The sequence below is a fragment of the Anabrus simplex genome, chromosome 1 (genome assembly GCF_040414725.1).
Source record: "Anabrus simplex isolate iqAnaSimp1 chromosome 1, ASM4041472v1, whole genome shotgun sequence".
Lineage (NCBI taxonomy): Eukaryota > Metazoa > Arthropoda > Insecta > Orthoptera > Tettigoniidae > Anabrus > Anabrus simplex.
Genome location: NC_090265.1, coordinates 1,745,939,369 through 1,745,962,833, shown reverse-complemented (window position 1 = coordinate 1,745,962,833; position 23,465 = coordinate 1,745,939,369). Strand labels below are relative to the sequence as shown.

General features: G+C 40.3%; 1 protein-coding gene across 1 annotated transcript in view; it reads right to left on the bottom strand.

Annotated features, from left to right (window-relative positions):
* GABA-B-R1 (gamma-aminobutyric acid type B receptor subunit 1) overlaps positions 1–23,465 on the bottom strand; it is a 297,561-nt gene that overhangs the window by 66,346 nt on the left and 207,750 nt on the right. The window contains exon 13 of the mRNA XM_068225678.1: positions 4,264–4,468. Coding sequence (XP_068081779.1) covers positions 4,264–4,468 — 205 coding nt within the window. The remainder of the gene's footprint in view (positions 1–4,263; positions 4,469–23,465) is intronic.

Here is a 23,465-nt window from a genome sequence, read left to right as displayed (position 1 = left end):
ACATGTAAATCTTAATTTTTAAGAACCAAATGTGTATTGAATAGGTGGATCTCAATAAACTTTTGTATCACTGCTGAATTAACGTGGATACCGTCAACTGGACCCAGCGGATCCCCCATGGGAAGGTGGTGGCCAACGGAACAAACCGTCTGGCACCGTATCGTGGAGCAGCTCGGGACAAGCAGCTTTAAGGAGGGGGCAATGTAATGGTTATACCGTCCAGCATGTCAACTTGCTATGGGTGGGGACGTCACCGTATCGGCCTACCAGCTTACGCTTCGACTGCCCCAATCACGAGCAAGACTTAAATGCTAGACCGTCCGTGGTAGCGCGGCAGAGGACTATGGAAATTAGCAGACGATTAATCTGGAGTCTTCCATCTCGCGGAGTTCCTGGACACATCCAGCATCTGGACTGTTCTGGAAGGACTGGCACAGATATACACTATGTGATCAAAAGTATCCAGATACCCCCTAAAACATACATTTTTCATTTTAGGTGCATTGTGCTGCCACCTACTGCCAGGTACCTCATATCAGCGACCTCAGTAGTCATTAGACATCGTGAGAGAACAGAATGGGGCACTCCGTGGAACTCACGGACTTCAAACTTGGTCGGGTAATTGGGTGTCACTTGTGTCAGAAGTCTGTACACGAGATTTCCACACTCCTAAACATCCCTAGGTCCACTGTTTTTGATGTGATAGTGAAGTGGAAACGTGAAGGGACACATACAGCATGAAAGCGTACAGGCCGATCTCGTCTGTTGACCGACAGAGACCACCGACATTTGAAGAGGGTCATTATGTGTAATAGGCAGGCATCTATCCAGACCATCACACAGGAATTCCAAACTGCATCAGGATCCACTCCAAGTACTATGACAGTTCGGCGGGAGGTGAGAAAACTTGGATTTCATGGTCGAGCGGCTGGCCATAAGCCGCACATCATGCAGGTCAATGCCAAACGACACCTCGCTTGGTGTAAGGAGCATAAACATTGTACAATTAAACAGTGGAAAAACGTTGTGTGGAGTGACGAATCACGGTACACAATGTGGCGATCCGATGGCAGGGTGTGGGCATCGCGAATGCCCGGTGAACGTCATCTGCCAGCGTGTGTAGTGCCAACAGTAAAATTCGGAGGCGGTGGTGTTATGGTGTGGTCGTGCTTTTCATGGAGGCAGCTTGCACCCCTTGCTGTTTTGCGTGGCACTATCACAGCACGGGCCTACATTGATGTTTTAAGCACCTTCTTGCTTCCCACTGTTGAAGAGCACTTCGGGGATGGTGATTGCATCTTTCAACATGATCGAGCACCTGTTCATAATGCACGGCCTGTGGCGGAGTGGTTACACGACAATAACATCCGTCATGGACTGGCCTGCACAGAGTCCCGATCTGAATCCTATAGAACACCTTTGGGATGTTTTGGAACGCCGACTTCGTGCCTGGCCTCACCAACCATCTTCGTTGTTACCTCTCCTCAGTGCAGCACTCCGTGAAGAATGGGCTGCCATTCCCCAAGCAACCTTCCAGCAACTGACTGAATGTATGCTTGCGAGAGTGGAAGCTGTCATCAAGGCTAAGGGTGGGCCAACACCATACTGAATTCCAGCATTACCGATGGAGGGCGCCACGAACTTGTACGTCATGTTCAGCCAGGTGTCCGGATACTTTTAATCACATAGTGTATAAGGGAGGAGTGATTTGCCTGGGTTGCAGTTGGTGTGGTTCAGTCGTGAGCGACTGCCAGTGCTGTGAAGCACGCGAACTGCCGTGATTGTCGGACTAGCATGCTACAGTGCAAGAACGTGTAACCGCGCGACATGGGACCTTGTGTGTGAATGTAAAACTGTGTAGTGTGAGAACAAGTGAGAAATAAAGAGAGAGAGAGAGAGAGAGAGTGCACGCGTGCAAACTCTGTGTGTGTGTGTGTGTGTGTGGGGGGGGGGAGGTTATGAGCGAAAGTTATGTGTAGTCCTGTGTAGTTTAGTGCTTAGTTAATAAACCTTAGAAATAGGACGCTACCAGGTTCTGTACTCATTTATTTTTCCGGCCAACATGCATCAATATTTCCAAGTTTTTATGTCTTATTTTCGGTAATTTAGAGCATTAGTGTACCGTATGCATATTTTCACAGACTTCTGAGTCGTAATAATGATAGTTCATACGCAAGTCAATGGTAACAGATTTCCTTAGCTGTCACTGTAATTCTGTTTCACTTTAATACATTTGAAATGAAGGTAATAACTTTAAAAAATGTCGTATATGGACAAGTAATTGGCCTTAACAGATAAGAAGAGTTGTTAAGAAATATGACTGTACATCATGGATGTAATACAAGTCATAATGGATGGTGGAGATTATTGTTTTAAGGGTAAGTGCAACTAGGCAACCATCCCCAAAATCTGAGTTACATCCCTTCCTGTGTGCAGACAGCTAGGACAACACAACATTTCAGCTGAACCCCCACTGAAAAGCACACTAACTTGCAGATTCACGTGACTTTTGATATTGCAACTTTTAAGATTTTCCAGTCTGTCGAAACACAAAATATAACACTTAGACCACTATAACATACCAGTAAAGCAAATATACACAACGTATTAGTGACAGAATGGCATGTCTCGCTCTACAAGAACCTCATTTTCTATTAAATGCCTTTTAAATATGCATGTGACAACACTGTCTACATTCATATCAGCGTTTTCTGGGCTTGTAGGCCATGGTCCAGAAGCATGTGATAGTCCCGACATTTCACTGAAGACGGCATTCGGTATTGTCAAGGGTTCTGACTAACTTTGATAGCAGTGAAGCTCTCAGTGGAATGATGTGGTGTTGTAATTTCATCTCAATATATAATGCAGGCTATGGTACACTGCTCGCCTACTGGTCTGCCATGCTGGGTAGGAGGGTTGCTGATTGGCTGTCCTTCAGCCAACGGTTGAAGCATTAAAAAGCAACGGGTGATCAGCTGCCTGTCTCTGCCAAGGCAGGTCGATGTACATAGGGCTCCTTAATGCTCTAACCTTTGGCCAAAGAATAAAAAATCAGTGACCCCCCCCCCAGCATGGCACACCAATAGGCGAGCAGCGTACCATAGCGTGTACTATATAATGAGGTGGAATTACAATGCCACTTCATTCCAATGAGAGCTTTGCTGCTATCTAAGTCAGTCAGAACCCTTGACAATGCCGAATGCAGACTTCTGTAAAACGTTGGGACTATCACATGCTCCTGGACCACAGCCTACAAGCCTGGAAGGCCTCAATTGCTATACTGTTTACGTTCCGTAAACTTGTCAGTGATCGTGAATGGGTGACATTACAAACAAGTGTGACAAATTATATGCATAATGAAGTCCGTTGATGACAATTTAGTAGAATTTGAAAAAGTTTTCAGTACTTAACTTAAAACCTGCTCTAGTTTCATGTCCGTTATCTCCAGCACTTGAAGTGATTTCAGGTCACAGGCCTCGATTGTGTGTTGCTAACGCAAACATGTCTGTAGGGGGGAGAAATGGGAACAACTCTGTTCGAGAGAGAAGAGAGAGAGAGAGAGAGAGAGAGAGAGAGAGAGAGAGAGAGAGAGAGAGAGAAGTGCTGTATGGCTACAGTCTATTTATCTTAATGTGTATTAGAAAATTAATGCACGATAATGATTTTGGGAAGAAATTAATGTGTGGCAACGACTCAAAAAATAAACAGGCTGCAGATGGATCAGAGAAATAAGAGAGGAGCTGAAGGAAATTGGCCTTACACCAGAAGACACCACAGATAAGATAAAATTAAACAAAAAACATCTGCTTCACAACCACAAAAAAAGAAACTCACAACATGAATATTTTCAACACCACAAAGGGTACGAAGATTGGAATGAAGAAAAACTGGGAGGACCATAAGACACCATAAGACCTGAACAGTCCCTTCAAAAAGACTTGATAGTGGGCTGACTAAAGTGATGCTACGCAGTCATAAAAGTGAAAGGAGGAGGATTTTTGTGTTTCGATCCTTTGGAAAATCTTAAAAGTTATATTAACTAAGTCAACACTGAAAAGGAATGGCTTCCTTCTTAACAAGTAATTTGATATCGATTTGTTGGGCATTTAAAACGAAGCACATTTCTATGCAATTATGTCGGGCAACTAATTTGAAATAAAAACGTTTGCTTATTAGGACTTATTTTGTTTTTATTTTAAAAATTAATAAATGTATGAATTACCAAAATAAAGTTTTAGACAAATAAATATGGAGTCTACTCACCAAGCCATATGTTGTTACTTTCACTTTCACAGTGCTCCAATTCAGGTCTTATTTTGACGTCATCTTCACTTGACACTGGATCTTCCAGAGGAAACACTTCAATACGCCTCTGCAGAGGATCTGTCAGTTGCCAAGTCAATAACAACACCAAGTCTACCAAGAGAAAGCCTGTCACCATGAGGTAAAGCTTCCAGGGCTCAACTTTCTGAGAATTGAAAGAGAGTTGTTAAAGAGTGTTATTAAAACAAAAGTGATGCACCAAAACTGTATTTTTAAAAAAATCAAATACTATGAAGTTTCACAACATCCAGGAAAAATTGAATTATATGAAATTTGGCACTTCAACATAAGTCACGCCAGTATCAAAGATGTAATACTGTATTTATTTTACATGTCCAAGACATGATATTACTGTAATGTACATACACTGAACACAATTAAAAGAATAATCATGAATGTCTGTACACTTTGATGGGCAATATATACCTACAACAAATGGGTGTACCCTGAGCAATATTAGCAGTTATCCTAGCGGCAGAGCCGACCATCAACAGGACACAAGGCCAATTCAACGAAGTTTGAATTCTGAATTCTGATAGCCTTCATTATCTGAATATATTAATTTCTATATTCAAGTAGGGAAGTGCAAAGGGCTGGAAATGAAGTGTGTAATAACAAAATAAGCCTCAATAAGTTTAACACATAGGGCGATTTAAAAGGTTATGCAGAAACTGAAATAGCCATAGAAGGGTTGAAGTACAACTACTTTCAAATATTTATTGTTGCAGCAGAGATGTGCTATTTGCTCATTATAACTGCTACTTTCATACAGGAACATACAGTGTAGGAGAAAACTCTACATACAGTATAGGAGAAAACTCTGTGTTAGGGCAAGCCTGCGAATGAAAGGAATTACTTACTGCACAATTTAAATATTAACATTTCCATAATGCTCTACATTTCTAAACAATAAAATTATAATTGTTTGTGAACAGTGAAGTTGGTCACTGAACTTTATTTACAAAAGCTGTTCAAACATATGTCCATCATGTTATTCCAGACATTCCCAGGCATGCCTTGATGCAGGGTTTCATCCTAAACTGTATGTTTGTATTTGAAAGTCGTTGCATTTCGATCACTCAATGGACCACTTTATTTTGTATGCAACCTTTTGAACATTCTGTATACTTCCTTTCACCACAGCTCTGGGCTTGTTATCCAAGGGTAGAAAGTAAGTTCCTGATATTTTAATAAATGTCTAAAGAGCTAAAAGAAACAAGCCTGATAGATTAAATTAATCTAATTTGTCCAGTGAAACAATCAAACTGATTTTTTTAATTGTAAAAAATTTGGAGAAGAAGGCTAATTTAGGAATGAACTCGATGGATGAAGCTGTACGCATAAACCGGCTTCGGTGGTGGGGTCATGTGAGGCGAATGGAGGAGGATAGGTTACCTAAGAGAATAATGGACTCTGTTATGGAGGGTAAGAGAAGTAGAGGGAGACCAAGACGACGATGGTTAGACTCGGTTTCTAACGATTTAAAGATAAGAGGTATAGAACTAAATGAGGCCACAACACTAGTTGCAAATCGAGGATTGTGGTGACGTTTAGTAAATTCTCAGAGGCTTGCAGACTGAACGCTGAAAGGCATAACAGTCTATAATAATAATAATAATAATGTATGTATGTATGTATATAAATTCAAAAGAGCTAACTAAAATGACTTGGCAGAAATTCAGAGGAACTGAGAATGTATCACAAAAAGTATTATATTAAGTCTTTGAAAATCAGAAGTAGATAGTCTCACTTTAAAAGGTTAAAAATGAAAGAAAAAACTATACAGGAATAGTCATTTCTTTATTTTATTATTATTATTACTATTCTTATTATAAATAAAAAATACCAGGTCAAAGTAGTCTGGAGAATCCTTAATGAAACTGTCTATTGAAATATTGACACAATCACCAGCACTATGGAGAAGAAAAGAATCTTGTTTCTTTCATATCTTGCGACTGCCAGAAAACCAAATTTTATGACAACTACCAAACCAAACCCCACGGCACTTAACGCCCCTGAAAGGGCTTTGGCCTGCCCAGCGACCACTGCTCAGCCGAAGGCCTGCAGATTATGAGGGGCCGTGTGGTCAGCACAACGCATCCTCTCGACCGTCATTCTGGGCTTTTCGAGATCAGGGCCGCCATCTCACTGTCAGATAGCTCTTCAATTCTAATCACGTAGGCTGAGTGGACCTTGAACCAGCCCTCAGGTTGAGACAAAAATCCCTGACCTGGGGCCTCCGGGCGAGAGCCAGGCACACTAACCCTACACCACGGGGCCTGCTATTTATGACAATTAGTGATGAAAAATCTTGGAAGCAAGACAGGAGGACAATGGATCCATGAAATTCAGCAAAATCTCAAAGCAGTTGGACTCAAGGTAACAGATACAGAGAACAAAATTAAAATTAACACCCTTTTTAACACTCACAAAATTTTAGCAGAAATGACATATAATAGGGCTATAGCAATTTTAGACGAAGTGAGAAAATTATGATCAGAACGAATGACAAAGTACTTCAAAGAGAAAGTGAACATGGAATGACTCAAGTTGTCGATAGTGGCCAATAATATAATAATAATAAATTATTATAATAATAATAAATTCCCGTGCCGGTTACCTCCATCGGGCGCGTCCCATTGGAATTGGGGAAGCTCGCTGGCTCTGCCGTCAGCAGAGTCAGAGGGTAGTAGGGAAATAAAATACCACCGTGAAAAAAAAACTGGTCCCTTGCCAGGGTTACGGCGAAGACTTGTAAATGACCAGAAGCCAGAAAACATCTTGAGGCAACCTCTAGGGCTAACAACCCTACTTGTAAAAGGATGGGTACCCGTCCAAAGCAAAGTCAAGTCAAAAAGCATGATGGCACAACATTTCAAGAAACATACCCCAGGGGGTAAATCTTCGGATAAATCCCTCGTCGTGAACGCCACGGCGCACGAGTCTCGTTCGGATTCTGGGGGAGACTCGACATCATGCAAGAGACGAGTCGGAGCGTCTCGGTGTACCCCGAAGAGTCAAAAACTCAGGCCAAAATCTAAAACCTTTCTAGCAACTTTCAACATAAATTCACTTACACAAACTGGCAAGCTGAAAACCCTCACCAAAGCTCTTCACGAAAATCAGATATCCATAGTGGCCCTACAGGAAACAAGGTACCCAGATGAAGAGATTTTTGAGTCTGAAGGCTACCGATTTTTCAAGAGCAAAGCGCAAAGAGGAATCCTCAATGGAGCTGTGATGCTTGGAACCGCGTTTGCTGTTAGAACCAAGATCCTTAAATCGGTTGCAAATTTCGAACCTGTGAATGACAGATTGTCTATACTCACAATTAAATGCGCGAACAAAACCTACGCCCTAGTTAACGCACATGCTCCTACAAACGATAAGAACAAGTCTGATCCAGACGAAGTTGATAATTTCTGGGACCTACTGGATGAAAAATTGAACAAAATCCCCAAACACCATGTCAAGCTTCTTTTGTGTGACTTCAATGCCCAACTAGGTCGTGAGCAGAAGTACAAGAAAATTATAGGAAATTACCCTGCTCACAAAAGAACCAATCCCAATGGCAAAAGACTGGTGACCATTTGCGAAAATCACAACCTGCAGGCCATGTCGACCCACTTTCGCCATCTACCCAGAAAGCAAATGACTTGGCGTTCTCCCGTCCAAGCTCTCGGAGAGTTCCAAATTGATCATGTTGCGATCTCCAGGAGAAACAGCCCTGAGACTATGAATGTCAAGGTAAAGAAAGGCATCAATGTGGCCTCAGATCATTATATGTCTCTTATCAAATTCAAACCAATTCCCGCAAACACAAGGAAGACAACCAAACAGATCACATGCTTCGACAATGATAAACTTCGGCAAAGGGTCGAGGAGTTCCAGGAGAAGGCTAGACCAAATGAGTGTGACTTTAACAACGCCAAAAGTCTCCTTGTTGAGGCCGCCAAAGACGTTGCAGAAATCAAGAGAAGCAAAAAGCATGCCTGGTGGAATAGTACCTGCGAATCAGTCCTCCAAGAAAGACTCAATGCGTGGAAACAGTACAACTCTACGAAATCAGAAAATGATTGGGAAACCTACAAAACCCAACGTGCCCAAGCAGCTAGGGTGTTCAGAGAAATGTAAATACGAAAAATCTCTCATTGAAAAGATAGAACAAAACTTTAGGAAGAATGAAAGCAGAGAGTATTACAGAGCCTTCAAACGCAAACTCACTGGCTATAAACCACCATCTCTATGCTTTGAGCGAACGGACAGCACACTGGCGACATCAAATGAAGAAAATTGCAGCATCCTGGCAGATTACTTCAAGAATTTACTTAATTGCTCTAAACCGCAAAGCGCCATTGAGACCAAGGAACCCTTACTCAGGTACCCAGATTCCAGACCACCCAACAGAGATGAAATCAAGCGCCACATTGCCCGTCTCAAAAATAACAAAGCGCCGGGGGAAAGACTCAGTAGTAGCAGAACTATGGAAATATGCCCCAGAAGAATCACTTGATATCTTGCAAAAGCAAATAGAAGAAATTTGGAACAAGGAGACCCTACCCGGAGATTGGAAAATAGCTTTGATCCATCCATTACACACATCAACAACTACAGCGGAATATCTTTGCTACCCGTGACTTACAAAATTCTATCACTTGCCATCCCGGAGCGTTTGGAAGCACAAGTCGAACATCAAATAGGTGAATACCAAGGAGGGTTCAGAAAAGGTCGCTCAACAGCTGAACAGATTCAAAATCTCAAAACGATCATCAGATATTGTACACTAAGGTCCAAGCAGTATGTGTCTGTCTTTGTGGACTTTAAGAAAGCATACGACTCCACTGACCGGGAAGTCTTGCTAAACATCTTAAATGAATTTGGAGTTGATTTGAAACTGCTGGCATTAATTAGAGCCACCATGACCGATACAAAATCCAAGGTGAAGTTCCACGGATGTCTCTCGCATTCCTTTGACATCAAACCAGGAGTCCGACAAGGTGATGGGCTATCCCTGATACTCTTCAACTGTGTTCTTGAAAAGATCATCAGAACCTGGCGGGTGAGATTACAGGAAACCAACTACAGTCCATTGAGAATAGGAACCAAATCCAAGGGGATCGCAACAGACTGCTTAGCATTTGCCAATGATATTGCTGTTCTCTCAAACGACATAGAAACCGCTAGAGCTCAAGTTGAAATTTTAAAGGAAATTGCCGAACAAACTGGTTTGCAGATATCGTTTGAGAAAACAGAAGTAATGACTAACATCAAAAAGGCTCCACACAAAACTCCATACAAAATACGGGGACATCACCCGAGTAGACAAATTCAAATACCTGGGTGAGATCATCATGAAAATTGGACTGGACAAAGAAGCACTTCAGGAGCGAGTACGCAAACTGGAAATAGCCTACCAAACATCCCGCACAATCTACAACAAAAAATGCCTTTCCCAAAACACCAAGATACGTCACTATGAAACAGTTCTGAAGCCAGTAGTTCTATATGCAGCCGAAACCCTGTCTCTAAATGCCAACAAAGGACTCCTTGAAGAACTGGAGAAAAGAGAACGCAAAATTGTGAGAGGAATCTTGGGATCAAAGTACAGAAATGGAATCCATCAAAAGAGATCCAACAAGGAAGTCTACAGCAAAATAGAGAAAATTACTGACACAATCAGAAAAAGACGGGCATGATTTTACGGTCATCTGAAAAGATTAGACAGAAGAAAGTTAACTAAAGAAATCTTTCACTTTTTTAATTCAAACCCCAAAACCACAATTCCCTGGTTTAGAAATACCAAAGAAGACCTGCAAATGCTACATATCTCAGCTGAAGATGCCTTTAACAGAGATCTCTTCCGCAAGAAAATATTGAAGAACGGGCTAAACCGAGATGAGCAACCGAAGAGAAGACACGGTGCCCCTTGGACAGAGGAGCGTAAGCAGGCCCACTTACAAAGAATGAGGGAAATTTGGGCTCTAAAGAAAGCCAAGTTCAGTGTCAAATGCACCAAGACTTAACGTGGTCCTTGATGGCCCCAGTGAATTATATATATATATATATATATATATATATATAATTATTATTATTATTATTATTATTATTATTATTATTATTATCATCATTTTAACATCGTTATGCCCTACTTAGGAGCTGGACTGAACCAGCTTAGGTGATGTGTTGGCCTTCTTCTCCTTCCAAAATCCCTTCATCCTCTCGCTAGTGTCTAAGTAACAGTGGCTCTGGTGTTGGGTTTGTCTTAAAACTGGTGATTGTCGATTTTGGTTCTGAATTTACATCTGTCCTGTATAATGTCTTCTGAGATGTTGATTTCCTGGAGGTCTGTTTCAATTTCACACAGCCAGCTGTTCTTGGTTTCAGATGAATGGACCAGGTTGAGAATTATTTTAGTTAGTCTGTTACTGTTCACTCTCATAATGTGTCCATAAAATTTCAGTCGCCTTTTCCAAAAAGTGTGAGATATTTTTTCAGAATGACAATATATTTCCTGGGATGATTTTTTCCTTCATATTCCCTCTATACAAACTGGGACAAAAATTTTTCTTAAAATTTTCCTTTCCTGTTTCATTGGTTAGAGACCCGCCAACAATGGTTAAGGTTTCTGAAGCATATAACGCTTTGGGTTTGATTACTGTGTTACAGTGTCTAAGTTTTGCTTTCCGAGATATTGATTTTTTTATTGTACCTGTTCCAAGTGATCCTGTAAGCTTTCTGTAACTTCGAAAGTCTTTCTTTATTTGCTTCGCGGTTTAAATCAGAGGGCTGAATAATTTCTCCCAAATATCTGAATTGGTTCACCTGAGGGATTTTGGCGAATTTAGTTATCATAGGTTGTCCAACCTAAATATGCTGAAGCTCCTTCCATGTACTGAGTTTTCTCATACGAGATTTGAAGTCCCATTTTGATGGCAATTTAATGTAAATTTTCAATGGAATGAATTGCTTTTTGCCTGTTATTAGAAAGGATTGCTATTTTGATGGCAATTTATGGTAAATTTTCAATGGAATGAATTGCTTTTTGCCTGTTATTGGAAAGGATTGCTATGTCATCTGCAAAGGCCAGATAGTCCAATTGAATTCTATCTTTAAGTAGTCTGCCAAGGGTTATTCCTTTAATTTCCCTTTCCCAGGTCCTGATAATTTTCTCAAGTACGAGATTGAACAGTAACGGAGGTAATCCCTCTCCTCGATGGATCCCAGTGTTAATAGTAAAAGGCTCGGATATTTTGCGTTGGAATTTAACTTTGGAAGTAGTGCCAGTTAATGCTTGTCTGATTAATGCCCTTGTTTTTTTATCCACTTGAAATTCTTCTAGAGTATTGAAAAGTGTTTGACAGTCTATAGAGTCATGTGCTTTTTTTGAAATCTACAAGAGCAATGACAGTTTGTCTGGTTTCGCTTATTTGTAGGATAGTTTTAAGATTAATGATTTGTTCTGTACAAGATCATCCTTTTCAGAAACCTGCCTGGTATTCACCAATTAGATGGTCTGTTTCTCAAGTCTAGTGAGCAGGGCCTTGGAAAAAGAGTTGTAAGCAACTGATATCAAGCTAATTCCTCTATTATTATTGATGTTGGTTTTTACCCCTTTCGTGTGTAGTGGATGGATTAGTGCACATTTCCAATCTTCAGGGTAGTGATGGGCAGTCTGAGACGAGGTCTCGAAATTTCTCGGGATTTCTCGAGACTAGCGCAGGCATTATTTCTCGCAAGAAATTTCGAGAAATCTCGAGAGCGTTCTCCCCACAATGTGCGGCGAGCAGCGTTTCGTAGGCCTGCAGGTAGTCGGAGCTGAATATTGTTTGTTCCGAATATGCGAATAGCCAACCACGGGCCTTCTCATTTTCGTAAATACGTGTCAACAAGCGACTAGGGCGTTCATTAAAACCGAGGTCTATTTTGACGTAGTATAACATAATTATAAAAGATGCGCATTCGGGCATTGTATGCACTGGTAGGTACACGAATGAGTGGTTTAAGTACAGAACCTGACGGCTACTGCAGGTACACGTACCTGGATACTAGAGGCATGCATTATTCGAACTCGCGACGAGGCAAGATGCGCCTTGCTGCATATGCAACCACCATTACGCATGAGTGGAATGTGGAATATAATTTGCTATAGAGTATTCGCGTCATAATCAGGTAGGTACCGTACTTCATATATGACAGTGCAAAGTGAACTGTGTCGAATTGTACGCGACAACTTGAAGACGATGTCCGAAACGCAACGTAAGTCGTGGATGTCGGTCATTTTTAAGAGATGTCACATAGATCAGCCCACTGTGTTGCTTATTCAAAAGAAGTAAAATACATCGGCAGAAATATTTCTGAGATGATCCGGCACTTACAAACGCATAATATAAATGAAGAGGAATCGTCACAAAACACAAAACGGCCCGGTCTGAACCACAAGAAACTACCCTGCCGACAACGATTGTGAGGCATCCAGGTAGGATTACATCCTAATAATAATTATTAACAAATTATACGGGTTATTCAGCTAAGAAGTCCACCTGACATAACTCGTGAACAGTTTAAGATACTGGCATTCTGTATTCACTTTCGTTAATGGTAAGGAGCTCATAGTTCAACATGCAGTGCTTTCATAGGATTTTGATCAAATTTATCGTCTCACACGTTTCCATGTGAGAACTGCTGAGGATAAAGGTAGGATTACATCCTAATAATAATTATTAACAAATTATACGGGTTATTCAGCTAAGAAGTCCACCTGACATAACTCGTGAACAGTTTAAGATACTGGCATTCTGTATTCACTTTCGTTAATGGTAAGGAGCTCATAGTTCAACATGCAGTGATTTCATAGGATTTTGATCAAATTTATCGTCTCACACGTTTCTATGTGAGAACTGCTGAGGATAACTATCAAGCTTACATTAATAGTTACTGCGACGTCTCACAGCTCGCAGCACTCGAGAATCGGTCTCGAGAGCGTTGCCCATCACCCCTGTTACACGTTCCACTCATGTGTAATGGGGGTTGCGTATCTCAGGTTCAGGTTCGAATAATGCACGCCTCTGGTATCCTAGTAGGTGTATATCCTATCTACAGTTATTCACAAATTATGCATTGTTATTCACCTAAGATGTCCACCCAAAATAAGTCGTGAACAGTTTATGATACTGACATTCTGTTTTAACTTTCGTTAATGGTATTAAGGGGTTCATAGTTGAACACGCAGTACTTTTCCAGGCTTTTGACAAACTGTATTGGCTCACACGTTTTTATAAGAGAACGTTATTTCACGCAATAACTGCCAATGATATACTATCAATTTTACAGTCGTAGTTACTGGTACGTCGCACAGCTTGCGCTACAGGAGGATCGATCTCGGGATTTTCGCGAGAGTCTCGAGATCTGCGACGTCAGTCTCGAGCGAGAGCGTTGCCCATCACTAGTGTGCACTACAGGTAGTCGGAGCTGAATGTTCTTTGTGCCGAGTATGCGAATCATTATTCGAACTCGAGACGAGGCAAGATGCGCCTTGCTGGATATGCAACCACCACTACTGATGAGTGGAACGAGTAATCTAAAATGCTTCAGTTTGCTCCAATTCTTTCGACAGATAGGTGTACATCGTTATCAGACCCCACATTCAATAACATATGACCACTGCTTGTGTATACCGATATTTTGGTGACGAAAGAAATAATTCCTTACAATGTTATAGAGTATTCCCGTCATAATTATGTACTTCTATATATGACGGTGCAATGTGAAATTGTACAGTTGTACGCGACAACTTGAAGACGATGTCCGAAACGCAACGTAAGTCATGGATGTCTTATTTCGAAGAGATGTCACAAAGCACAGCCCGCTGAGTTGCTTATTCAAAAGAAGAAAAATACGTCGGCAGAAATACTTCTGGGATGATCCGGCACTTACAAACGCATAATATAAATGAAGAGAAATCGACACAGAACACCTCCGGCCCGGTCTGCATCACAAGAAGCTACCCTATCGACTAGTAATGGGCAGTCTGAGACGAGGTCTCGAGATTTCCCGAGACTAGCGCAGACACTATTTCTCGCGAGAAATTTTGAGAGATCTCGAAAGTGTTGTTTTCGCCGAGTATGCCAATAGCAAATTACGCACCTTCTCCGTTCCTGTCAACAAGCAACTAGGGCATTAATTTCTCTCATTTCTAGCGAGGTCTATTTTGACGCGGTGTAACATAATATAAAGGATACGCATTCTGGCATTGTATGGAGTGGTAAGTACACGAATGAATAGGCTAAGTACTGAAACTGACGGCTACTGTAGGTACACCTACCTGGATACTAGAGGCTTGCATTATTCGATCTCGAGACGAGGCAAGATGCGCCCTGCTGCAATTGCAACCACCATTACGCATGAGTGGAATGTGTAATCTAAAATGCTTGAGTTTGCTCCAATTCTTTCGACAGGTAGGTGTACATCGTTATCAGACTCCACATTCAATATCATTATGACCGCTGCTCGTATTTACCAAGATTTTGGTAACGAAGGAAATAATTCCTACTCTATTCGCATCATATGTAAAGTTAGCATAATTACCCCACAACAATAAGAGTACAAGCAATTCCATGGAAAGGAAATATTATAAGTAATACTATTAATTTAACATTCTAAATCCAGCATCATCATAAATATTTTCAGTACTTCCAGTGCTTAACACTACGGCTTACAGTACTATAGGTTGAGCTTTCTACTAGCTTAACATTACAAGTGATAATAATGTGAAGTTAAACCATAATTACCCTACAACTACAACGAGAACAACAACGAAAGAAAATCTGACAAGAAATAGTACTAGTTTAATTCAGCATCATTATACACTCACACACAACTCAAGTATTTACATTACATAACACTATGGCTTACAATAGGCCTACTATAGGCTGAAATTACTACTAGCTTAACACTACAAGTGATATTAAAGTTAAAACATAACTACCCAACAACTACAACAAGCAATTCCATGGAGAGAAAATATTAGACGAAATCCTACTAGTTTAACATTCTAAATCCAGCAGAAAATCACAAATTCAGTGTCCGTTGTTTACAGCTTTTACTTTTCACTTTACACTAGCACTAATCGTCATCTTAAACGATTTGATACCGGAAGAGAATCTATCAAAGACTGCTGCAGGTAATTTATTCCAATCCCTTGTGGTCCTGTTTACGAAGGAAACTTGCCCATATCAGTATGCTGGTTATTATTACACTACTGTAAGTGACCATTGTCAACAGGATATTTCCCATTTGCGATGCATTTGTTAATAATAATAATTAGGTACTTCGGTAAATGACAGTGCAATGTGTAATTGTGTCTAGTTGTACGCGACAACTTGAAGACGATGTCCGAATGCAACGTAAGTTGTGGATGTGGGTTATTGTGAAGAGATGCCACATAGCACAGCCCACTGTGTTGTTTATTCAAAAGGAGTAAAATACGTCGCCAGAAATACTTCTGGAATGATCCGACATTTAAAACACACAATATAAATGAACAGGTATAGTCACAGAACACCTCCGGCCCGGTCTGAATCACAAGAAGCTAGGTACCCTGCCGACAACGATTGTGGGGCATCCAGGTAGGTGTACATCCTAATGACAGTTATTAACAAATTATACGGGTTATTCAGCTGAAGAAGTCCACTTAACATAACTCGTGAACAGTTTAAGATACTGGCATTCTGTCTTCACTTTCGTTAATGGTATTAAGGAGCTCATGCAGTGCTTTCCTAGGCTTTTGAAAAAAATTAGCGTAACACACGTTTTCATATGAGAACTGCAGATAACAACCATCAAGCTTACACTCGTAGTTACTGAGACGTCGCGTCGCACAGCTCGCAGCACACGAGACTCGGTCTCGAGAGCGTTGCCCATCACCCCTGCTGAAAGAATTAGAGCAAAGTCGGGCATTTTAGATTACACGTTCAACTCACTTGTAATGGTGGTTGCATATGTAGCAAAGCACATCTTTCCCGCCTCAAGTTCGAATAATGAACACCTCTAGTATCAAAGATAGGTGTACATCCTATCTACAGTTATTCACAAATTGTGCAGGGTTATTCAGCTAAGAAGTCGTGAACAGTTTAAGATAATGACATTCGGTTTTCACTTCCGTTAATGGTATTAAGGGGTTCATAGTTGAACATGCAGTATTTTTCCAGGCTTTTGACAAAATGTATTGTCTCACACGTTTTCATATGAGGTGTCCGACTCGTTGGCTGAATAGTCAGCGTACTGGCCTCCGGTTCAGAGGGTCCCGGGTTCGATTCCCGGCCGGGTCGGGGATTTTAACCTTAATTCGTTAATTCCAATGGCCCGGGGGCTGGGCGTTTGTGCTGTCCCCAACATCCCTACAACTCACACATCACTCTGTCCTTCACCACAATAACACGCAGTTACCTACATATGGTAGATGCCTCCCACTCTCATCGGAGGGTCTGCCTTACAAGGGCTGCACTCGGCTAGAAATAGCCACACAAAATGTTTTATCATATGAGAAGGTTATTTCACGCAATAACTGCCAATGATATACTATCACGTTTACAGTCATAGTTACTGGTATGTCGCACAGCTTGCACTACAGAATCGGTCTCGAGATTCTCGCGAGAGTCTCGAGATCTGCGAAGTCAGTCTCGAGAGTCTCGAGCGAGAGCGTTGCCCATCACTACTTCAGGGATTTCTTCACATGTTTTTAATAATCGATCTTCAGCATTTTGGCAATTATGCCATTTTCTCCTGGGGCCTTGTTGTTTTTTAGACCATGGATTATTTCTTTGACCTCTTACAATGTTGGGGGTTCTGAATCTTGATTAGATGAGGGTGTTTCGAAGGTAAGTTGTTCTTTTCGGGATCCACAGTTTAAAAGGCCCCTGAAATACACATCTAGAAGTTTGCAGTTTTCTTAATTTGATAACTCTTCTCGGAAAGTTTTGTAGAAGTTAAGTGTATTGTTTTTTTGTAAAATCTTGTTCAATTTCTGCCAATCTGTACTGATAATACCTGCATTTCTCAGACCTGATGAGTTTTGATGTTTGTTTCTGTATTTTGGTGAATTCCTGCCAGTTAGTTTGGTTTTATGGGAATTCCATTTCTGCCAGGCTTTTATTATTATTATTATTATTATTATTATTATTATTATTATTATTATTATTATTATTTCCTGGTCTTCTGTACAATGGCATGAAGGAACTTCATTTCAGATGCCTGGAGTTTTTAAAATTACCCTACTGGTCATTGTGGTGATTTCAAGGCCATATGCACGAGCCAGTTATATAATAAAACTTTCAGGTAACACTTTACCACCTTATGAAGGTAATAATACAAACATCCCTCCAGGAGAGTCCATCAAATATCCTGGAATAAATTTCAAGAATGTCATTACATTCAATCTCAAAAGCATAATGCAGAAACTGGGACATAAATCAAAACTATTTACATCCTCTCCTCTATTGCGGGCTGATCAAAAATTCTGTATAATTAACACATCTGTTTGTCCTCTCTTGTCTATCCCATTCAAACTATCTTCTGGATTTGATAACAAAGGCATTCCTTGTGGATGCTGACCAACTGATAAAGTCCAAATAAATATTACAACTACCTGGATAGCATGCTATGTAGCCCAAGAAAATACAAAGGTTATTGTTATTTTCATAATGAGATGCAGTTTTACAGCAGATAAATGTCCTGAGGTTGCTGAGAAATGACAAACCCTTATATTTTGAATACCAGGAACCTCAAGAATGAGAGCAATAATGAGGCTTAACCCACAACCCAATGCCAGCTTATTTATTCCAGGCACAATTCTGTCAATTCTAGTAAGATCAACTTAGAGGCCAAGAATTTCAAAAGTGCTGCAACCTCCCCCACAAGAGCAAAGGTGTAATCCTGTTCAAAGAACATCGAATTTCCAACAGATGGATCTGCCATCATGATAGTCTATCATGCAGTGAGTGGAAGATGGTCTCAAAATAACTGGAAATGTAGCAGCAGTTTGTGCTGTGCCTGAAAGAATTAGAATGGCAACCGTTATAGGCACTGTCACAACAAGACTGAAATGCTTGCACAGATTCTTGGTCACTGCGAGCACGGTCAGACTCTGTGTATTGCAAGACACCACAAGATAAGGTCTTTGATAGCTCAGGCCTTCAGAGCAACAGGCTTTACTGTGCATGAAGTAGTCCATGGTCTAGTGGATAAAGAGAGTACTCGTCGGATTGACATCATCTACTACAAGGACACCACAAGCTATATAACAGACCCAACAATCTACTTCGAATCCTCTGCTAACCAGCCAGATGACATTGATCAGGAAAAGAAACACATTTAGAAGCCCATTATTCCGGTCAACAAGAATGCTATGGCCTGCAAAAGATCAAATTTATTGGCCTGCTAGTTGGAGCCAGGGGCACAATACCAAGGAAATTTCTTACATTCTGCCATGCTTTTCAACTTCCCAATTCACTGATGAATGAAGTGGCACTGACCGCTTTAAAGTCATCAATCAGCATTTTATGCAACCACCTTCGCTAAGATGCTTTGTCGTTGTTGATTACTTTTCTAATCCCTTAGGCTTTCTTGAATATTATCATTGTTTTCTTATACTTTGTCTTTTAGGCAACCCTCAAATGGGGAAAGTGTTTGATCATTTCTTTAGTAAATAAATATGGTATATTTATTTATTTTATTTTCTGTAAAGTATACTTCAAATAAAACACAAACAACACTCCTCACAGACAAATGAATAAAACATTTATAAGCTAGTACCTTTCAGGTAAACTAACAAGATTTCTGTCTACATCTGATACATTTAAGTACATTTAAGTACATTTAAGTACATATTCCAACACTTCCATCCAAAAAGAAGATGCATGTTGAAACATAATTTTTAGTCCCCAAACAAATGCAAATAAAGGAAGGCAAAAATAGGTCTTGCAATGAAATGATACCTTCAATGGTTTTTGGAATTTGAGAAAGTCACAAATTCTTGGCCATATATTTCATGAGATTATCTTGAATACTTATCCCTATATCAATTCAATTATTATTTAGTGCATACAGAACTTTACAGTTGTCAGACAATGTCAAGCTATACCCTATGTACTGAACCGTATCATACCATGGTCCAACTGAACTGATTTAACACTGTGGACTATTTTTAATTTAGCGCCAAGGAACAAACTTAGGAACACTGGGTGGCCATGAGTATAAGTGTGTCGAACCCGTAGCAAGCAGGGTGTGGTGCATTCCCTCAGTTGAGCTAAGGCAGGATGCTTTAATTTTACTTGTAAACCCCATCACCGTCGTGGGAATGCTAACCACTGACAGAGAAAGGAACTGTCCAAGAGAGAGAGAGAGAGAGAGAGAGAGAGAGAGAGAGAGAGAGAGTGCGCGCGATGGTTTTGAACTCGGGGATGTACCGAACATCAGGATGTCCCTAACACAGAATACCCAGACCTGGAATCATTCAAATTCGATCCCGCATATAAGTCACAGATTCATATCCACAAATCCATGACGAGGACAATTCTCATAGACATTTATGGAGCTGATTGAGTCTCCAGCACAGTAACGGTGCCTGTTGTGAGTAATTATGCTGTATTTGAAACATCCGTTACGGAGTAGCTGGCCGCACACAAAGGGAGCTTCTTGTTAGCTTGTTCAAAATAAATGCAACATTATAATTATACCAATATGTACATAACATTAGTCAAACTACTAAATTTAATTTAATAAAAAATAAGTTTAAATTAATTTAAAGAAAATTAACTAAATTACGCACGCACGCACATGCACACACACCCATCATTCACTCATCAAGATTCACACAGTTGGTGTACTTTCTGTAGGAAGACTTGAAACACTCTCGTGAGTTACTGCTGCGGATGTTATTTGGAACAGAGTTCCATAATCTAGTTCCCGTTGCAATAAATGATCGATTACAGGCAGCTGACCTGCAAAAGGGAATGGCAAGTGTAGTAACAGAGTGTGTACTATGCTGGTGAAAAGAGGAAAGGTATGTAAAGTTTGATGACAGATACTGGGGAGATCCCTCAATTAGCAGTCTGAACACCAACACGGCTACATGAAGATTTCTGAGTTCTTCAAATTTCAGGAGGGAAAGTTGCTGACCGCTTGAAAACTTGAATGTGGAGCCATTTCGACAAATGCCTATGCAGAAACGTAGCTGCATGTGTCCTGAACTCTCTCGTCAAACTTTAGAACATCTACGATCGTCGCCATAAGACCTATCTCTGTCGGTGCAACGATTAGGAAAAAAAAAAAAAAAAACATCTACAAGTAATCTTTCTCCCAGTACAGATATATATTCCAAGAAGTATACATAGCACAACTCTCGCTGCGCGCCATCCAGTTGTCATGACATCAACAAGTAGATCATGTCAGTACTTGTAATAAGGTGTGACATGAGTGTCGTAGCATAACAAAAACATAAATCTGATACAGAAATACAGGGTTCTTTGTATCTTTCCAATTCGTTCTTTCATAGCATATATGAATACAGCATCGCAATAATAGAATAAAGGGAAAACTAAAGTTTTCAAGCCTGACTTTCATAGGCAACGGTAAAATGTTACGGTGGTATTTCAGAGGATGGAGTGAGGCATATACTCTGTTACAGATACGTGTGACGTGTTCATTCCAATTTAGGTTTTCATTTATTACAACACATAGATTATTTGCTGAACTTTCATATGGAATTTTGGTACCAGATAGAGTGAGTGAAGGGATGTCTAAGGTCTTTGTCATGTTTATTAATTTTGATTGTCCAAATATAATAGCTTTTGTCTTGGAGGGATTTATTAATATAGAGTTTTCACAAGCATATGATGATATATTTTGTAAGTCAGCATTCATTCTATCAGTTGCTACACGAATATCTCCCAGTTTTGTGTCATGATATATTTGGAGGTCATCCACATATATACAATTGCAATATTTCAATCGAGATGCTATGTCATTTATGTTCAAAATAAAAGCAATGGTCCAAGTACAGAACCTTGGGGTACTCCTGTGTGTTTTATTGCCCATTGAGAAGTCGTTTTATTTATAACTACCCGTCTGCGGTTTGTGAGGTAAGAGCTAAAGAGTTGTAAAGCAGTCTGATTTTGATGAAGGGATTTTAATTTGGCCAGCAGTATGTCTATGTTTACAGTGTCAAATGCACTACTAAAATCAAGAAGAGTAAGTAATGTGACCTTCTGTTCACTCATTGCATATCTAATGTCATCTGTAACCTTCAATAGAGCAGTGGTCATGCTGTGTCCCTTTTTAAAGCCTGACTGTAATGGGTCAGACAAGGAATATTTGTTAAGATACTCGGTCAGTTGCCAATAGATTATCCATTCAAAGGGTTTGGAGAGAGATGAAAGTATACACACTGGTCAATAGTCTGATAGGATAACAGCTGAAGACTTTTTTGGTACCAGATTTATGATTGCATCTTTCCGTATCCTTGGATATGTTCCCGAACTGAGGCAGGAATTATGTACGTAAGTAATTACTGGGCAAATAATATCTAGAATATATTTAATGATGATGGGGAAATCATCAACTCCAGTAGTATTTGACTTGATCGAGAGTATTTTACGCTTCACCTTAGTTTTGTTAACAGTATGAAATTTGAACATTGGTCTACACTAGAGTCCCGTTAATCCTAAAGTCCTGTTAATCCGAACTGAAATATTCAATTTAAAAAAATTCTCCTTATTGAAATGAAAGAATATATTATAGAATGAAGATTTACTTGCATTTTATTAGTCATATTTTACTAGAATAACTTAATGTAAATGTAATTACACATCATAAACCATCAATCACTGGTCGTTTATCTTTACAAATTCTGTTAGTTTCTTTTGCCGTCGTGATTGGAACCTTCTCGGAGATGCAGTGTTAAACCAGCGTCTCATAAACATCGCATCAGTGGGCGTAGCGTCCGACTCGTTGGCTGAACGGTCAGCGTACTGGCCTTCGGTTCCGAGGGTCCCGGGTTCGGTTCCCGGCCGGATCGGCGATTTTAACCTTAATTGGTTAATTCCTATGGCACGGGGGCTGGGTGTATGTGTTGTCTTCATCATCATTTCATCCTCATGACGCACAGGTCGCCTACGGGCGTCAAATAGAAAGACCTGCACTTTGGCGAGCCGAACCCGTCCTGGGATATCCCGGCACTAAAAGCCATACGACATTTCATTTCAGTGGGCATAGCAGCGTAGTGTTGCTCGATGTAGCGTACGGCAAGTTCTAAGGCGACTGCGGCATCCGAACGTGACACTACTTGTTCATTGTCGTCTTCGTTGTCACTCTGTTCCTCATCAACTCCAGATTCTTTCTCCACCATAGCTACAGTTTCCTGGTCTGTTTTTAATTGATGACAGTCAGCTTCCATCCACTCGCTAATGTCATTTTCATTGCCATTTTCTCCTCTACGGGATCTTAATTACCCTACTGTAATTTTATACACTAACTTATTTTATTAATGTAACTGCTAAAGAATGGAAATTTCAAATTACAGTATGTACTGTACTGTAGAAACTATTTTCCTCAGACGATTAAGGATCTGGCCTTCTGACCCCAACTTGGCAGGTGGTATTTGAAGGTCTCAAATACATCAGCCTCGTGTAAGTAGATTTACTGGCACGTAAAAGAACTCCTGCGGGAGAAAATCCCGGCACCTAGGCGTCTCCGGAAACCGTAAAATTAGATAGCGGGATGTAAAAACAACAACATTATTATTAGAACATATTTTCCAGTTAATCCGAAAATTTCGTAATCCGAACAGACTCTGGTGCCAATTAGTTCGGATTAACGAGACTCTACTGTATTTGGCGGTGGTTTAGTCAGTAATTTATTAATTGTATGAGTTATAATCTGTGGTTGGTGCTTAATTTTAACATCAGAGAAGTGTTTATTTAAGCCATCAAGTGATATATCTGGGTTACAATGGTTAGGTTCAAGTTTCCGTATTCCCATGGAGCGGAGCTCCCGCCATATGCTTCATGCATTCAAATTATTATTGGTTAGCTGTTGGTAGTGAAAGAATTTCTTATTTCGGATCACTACTTTGATTTTGTTGTGCAGAG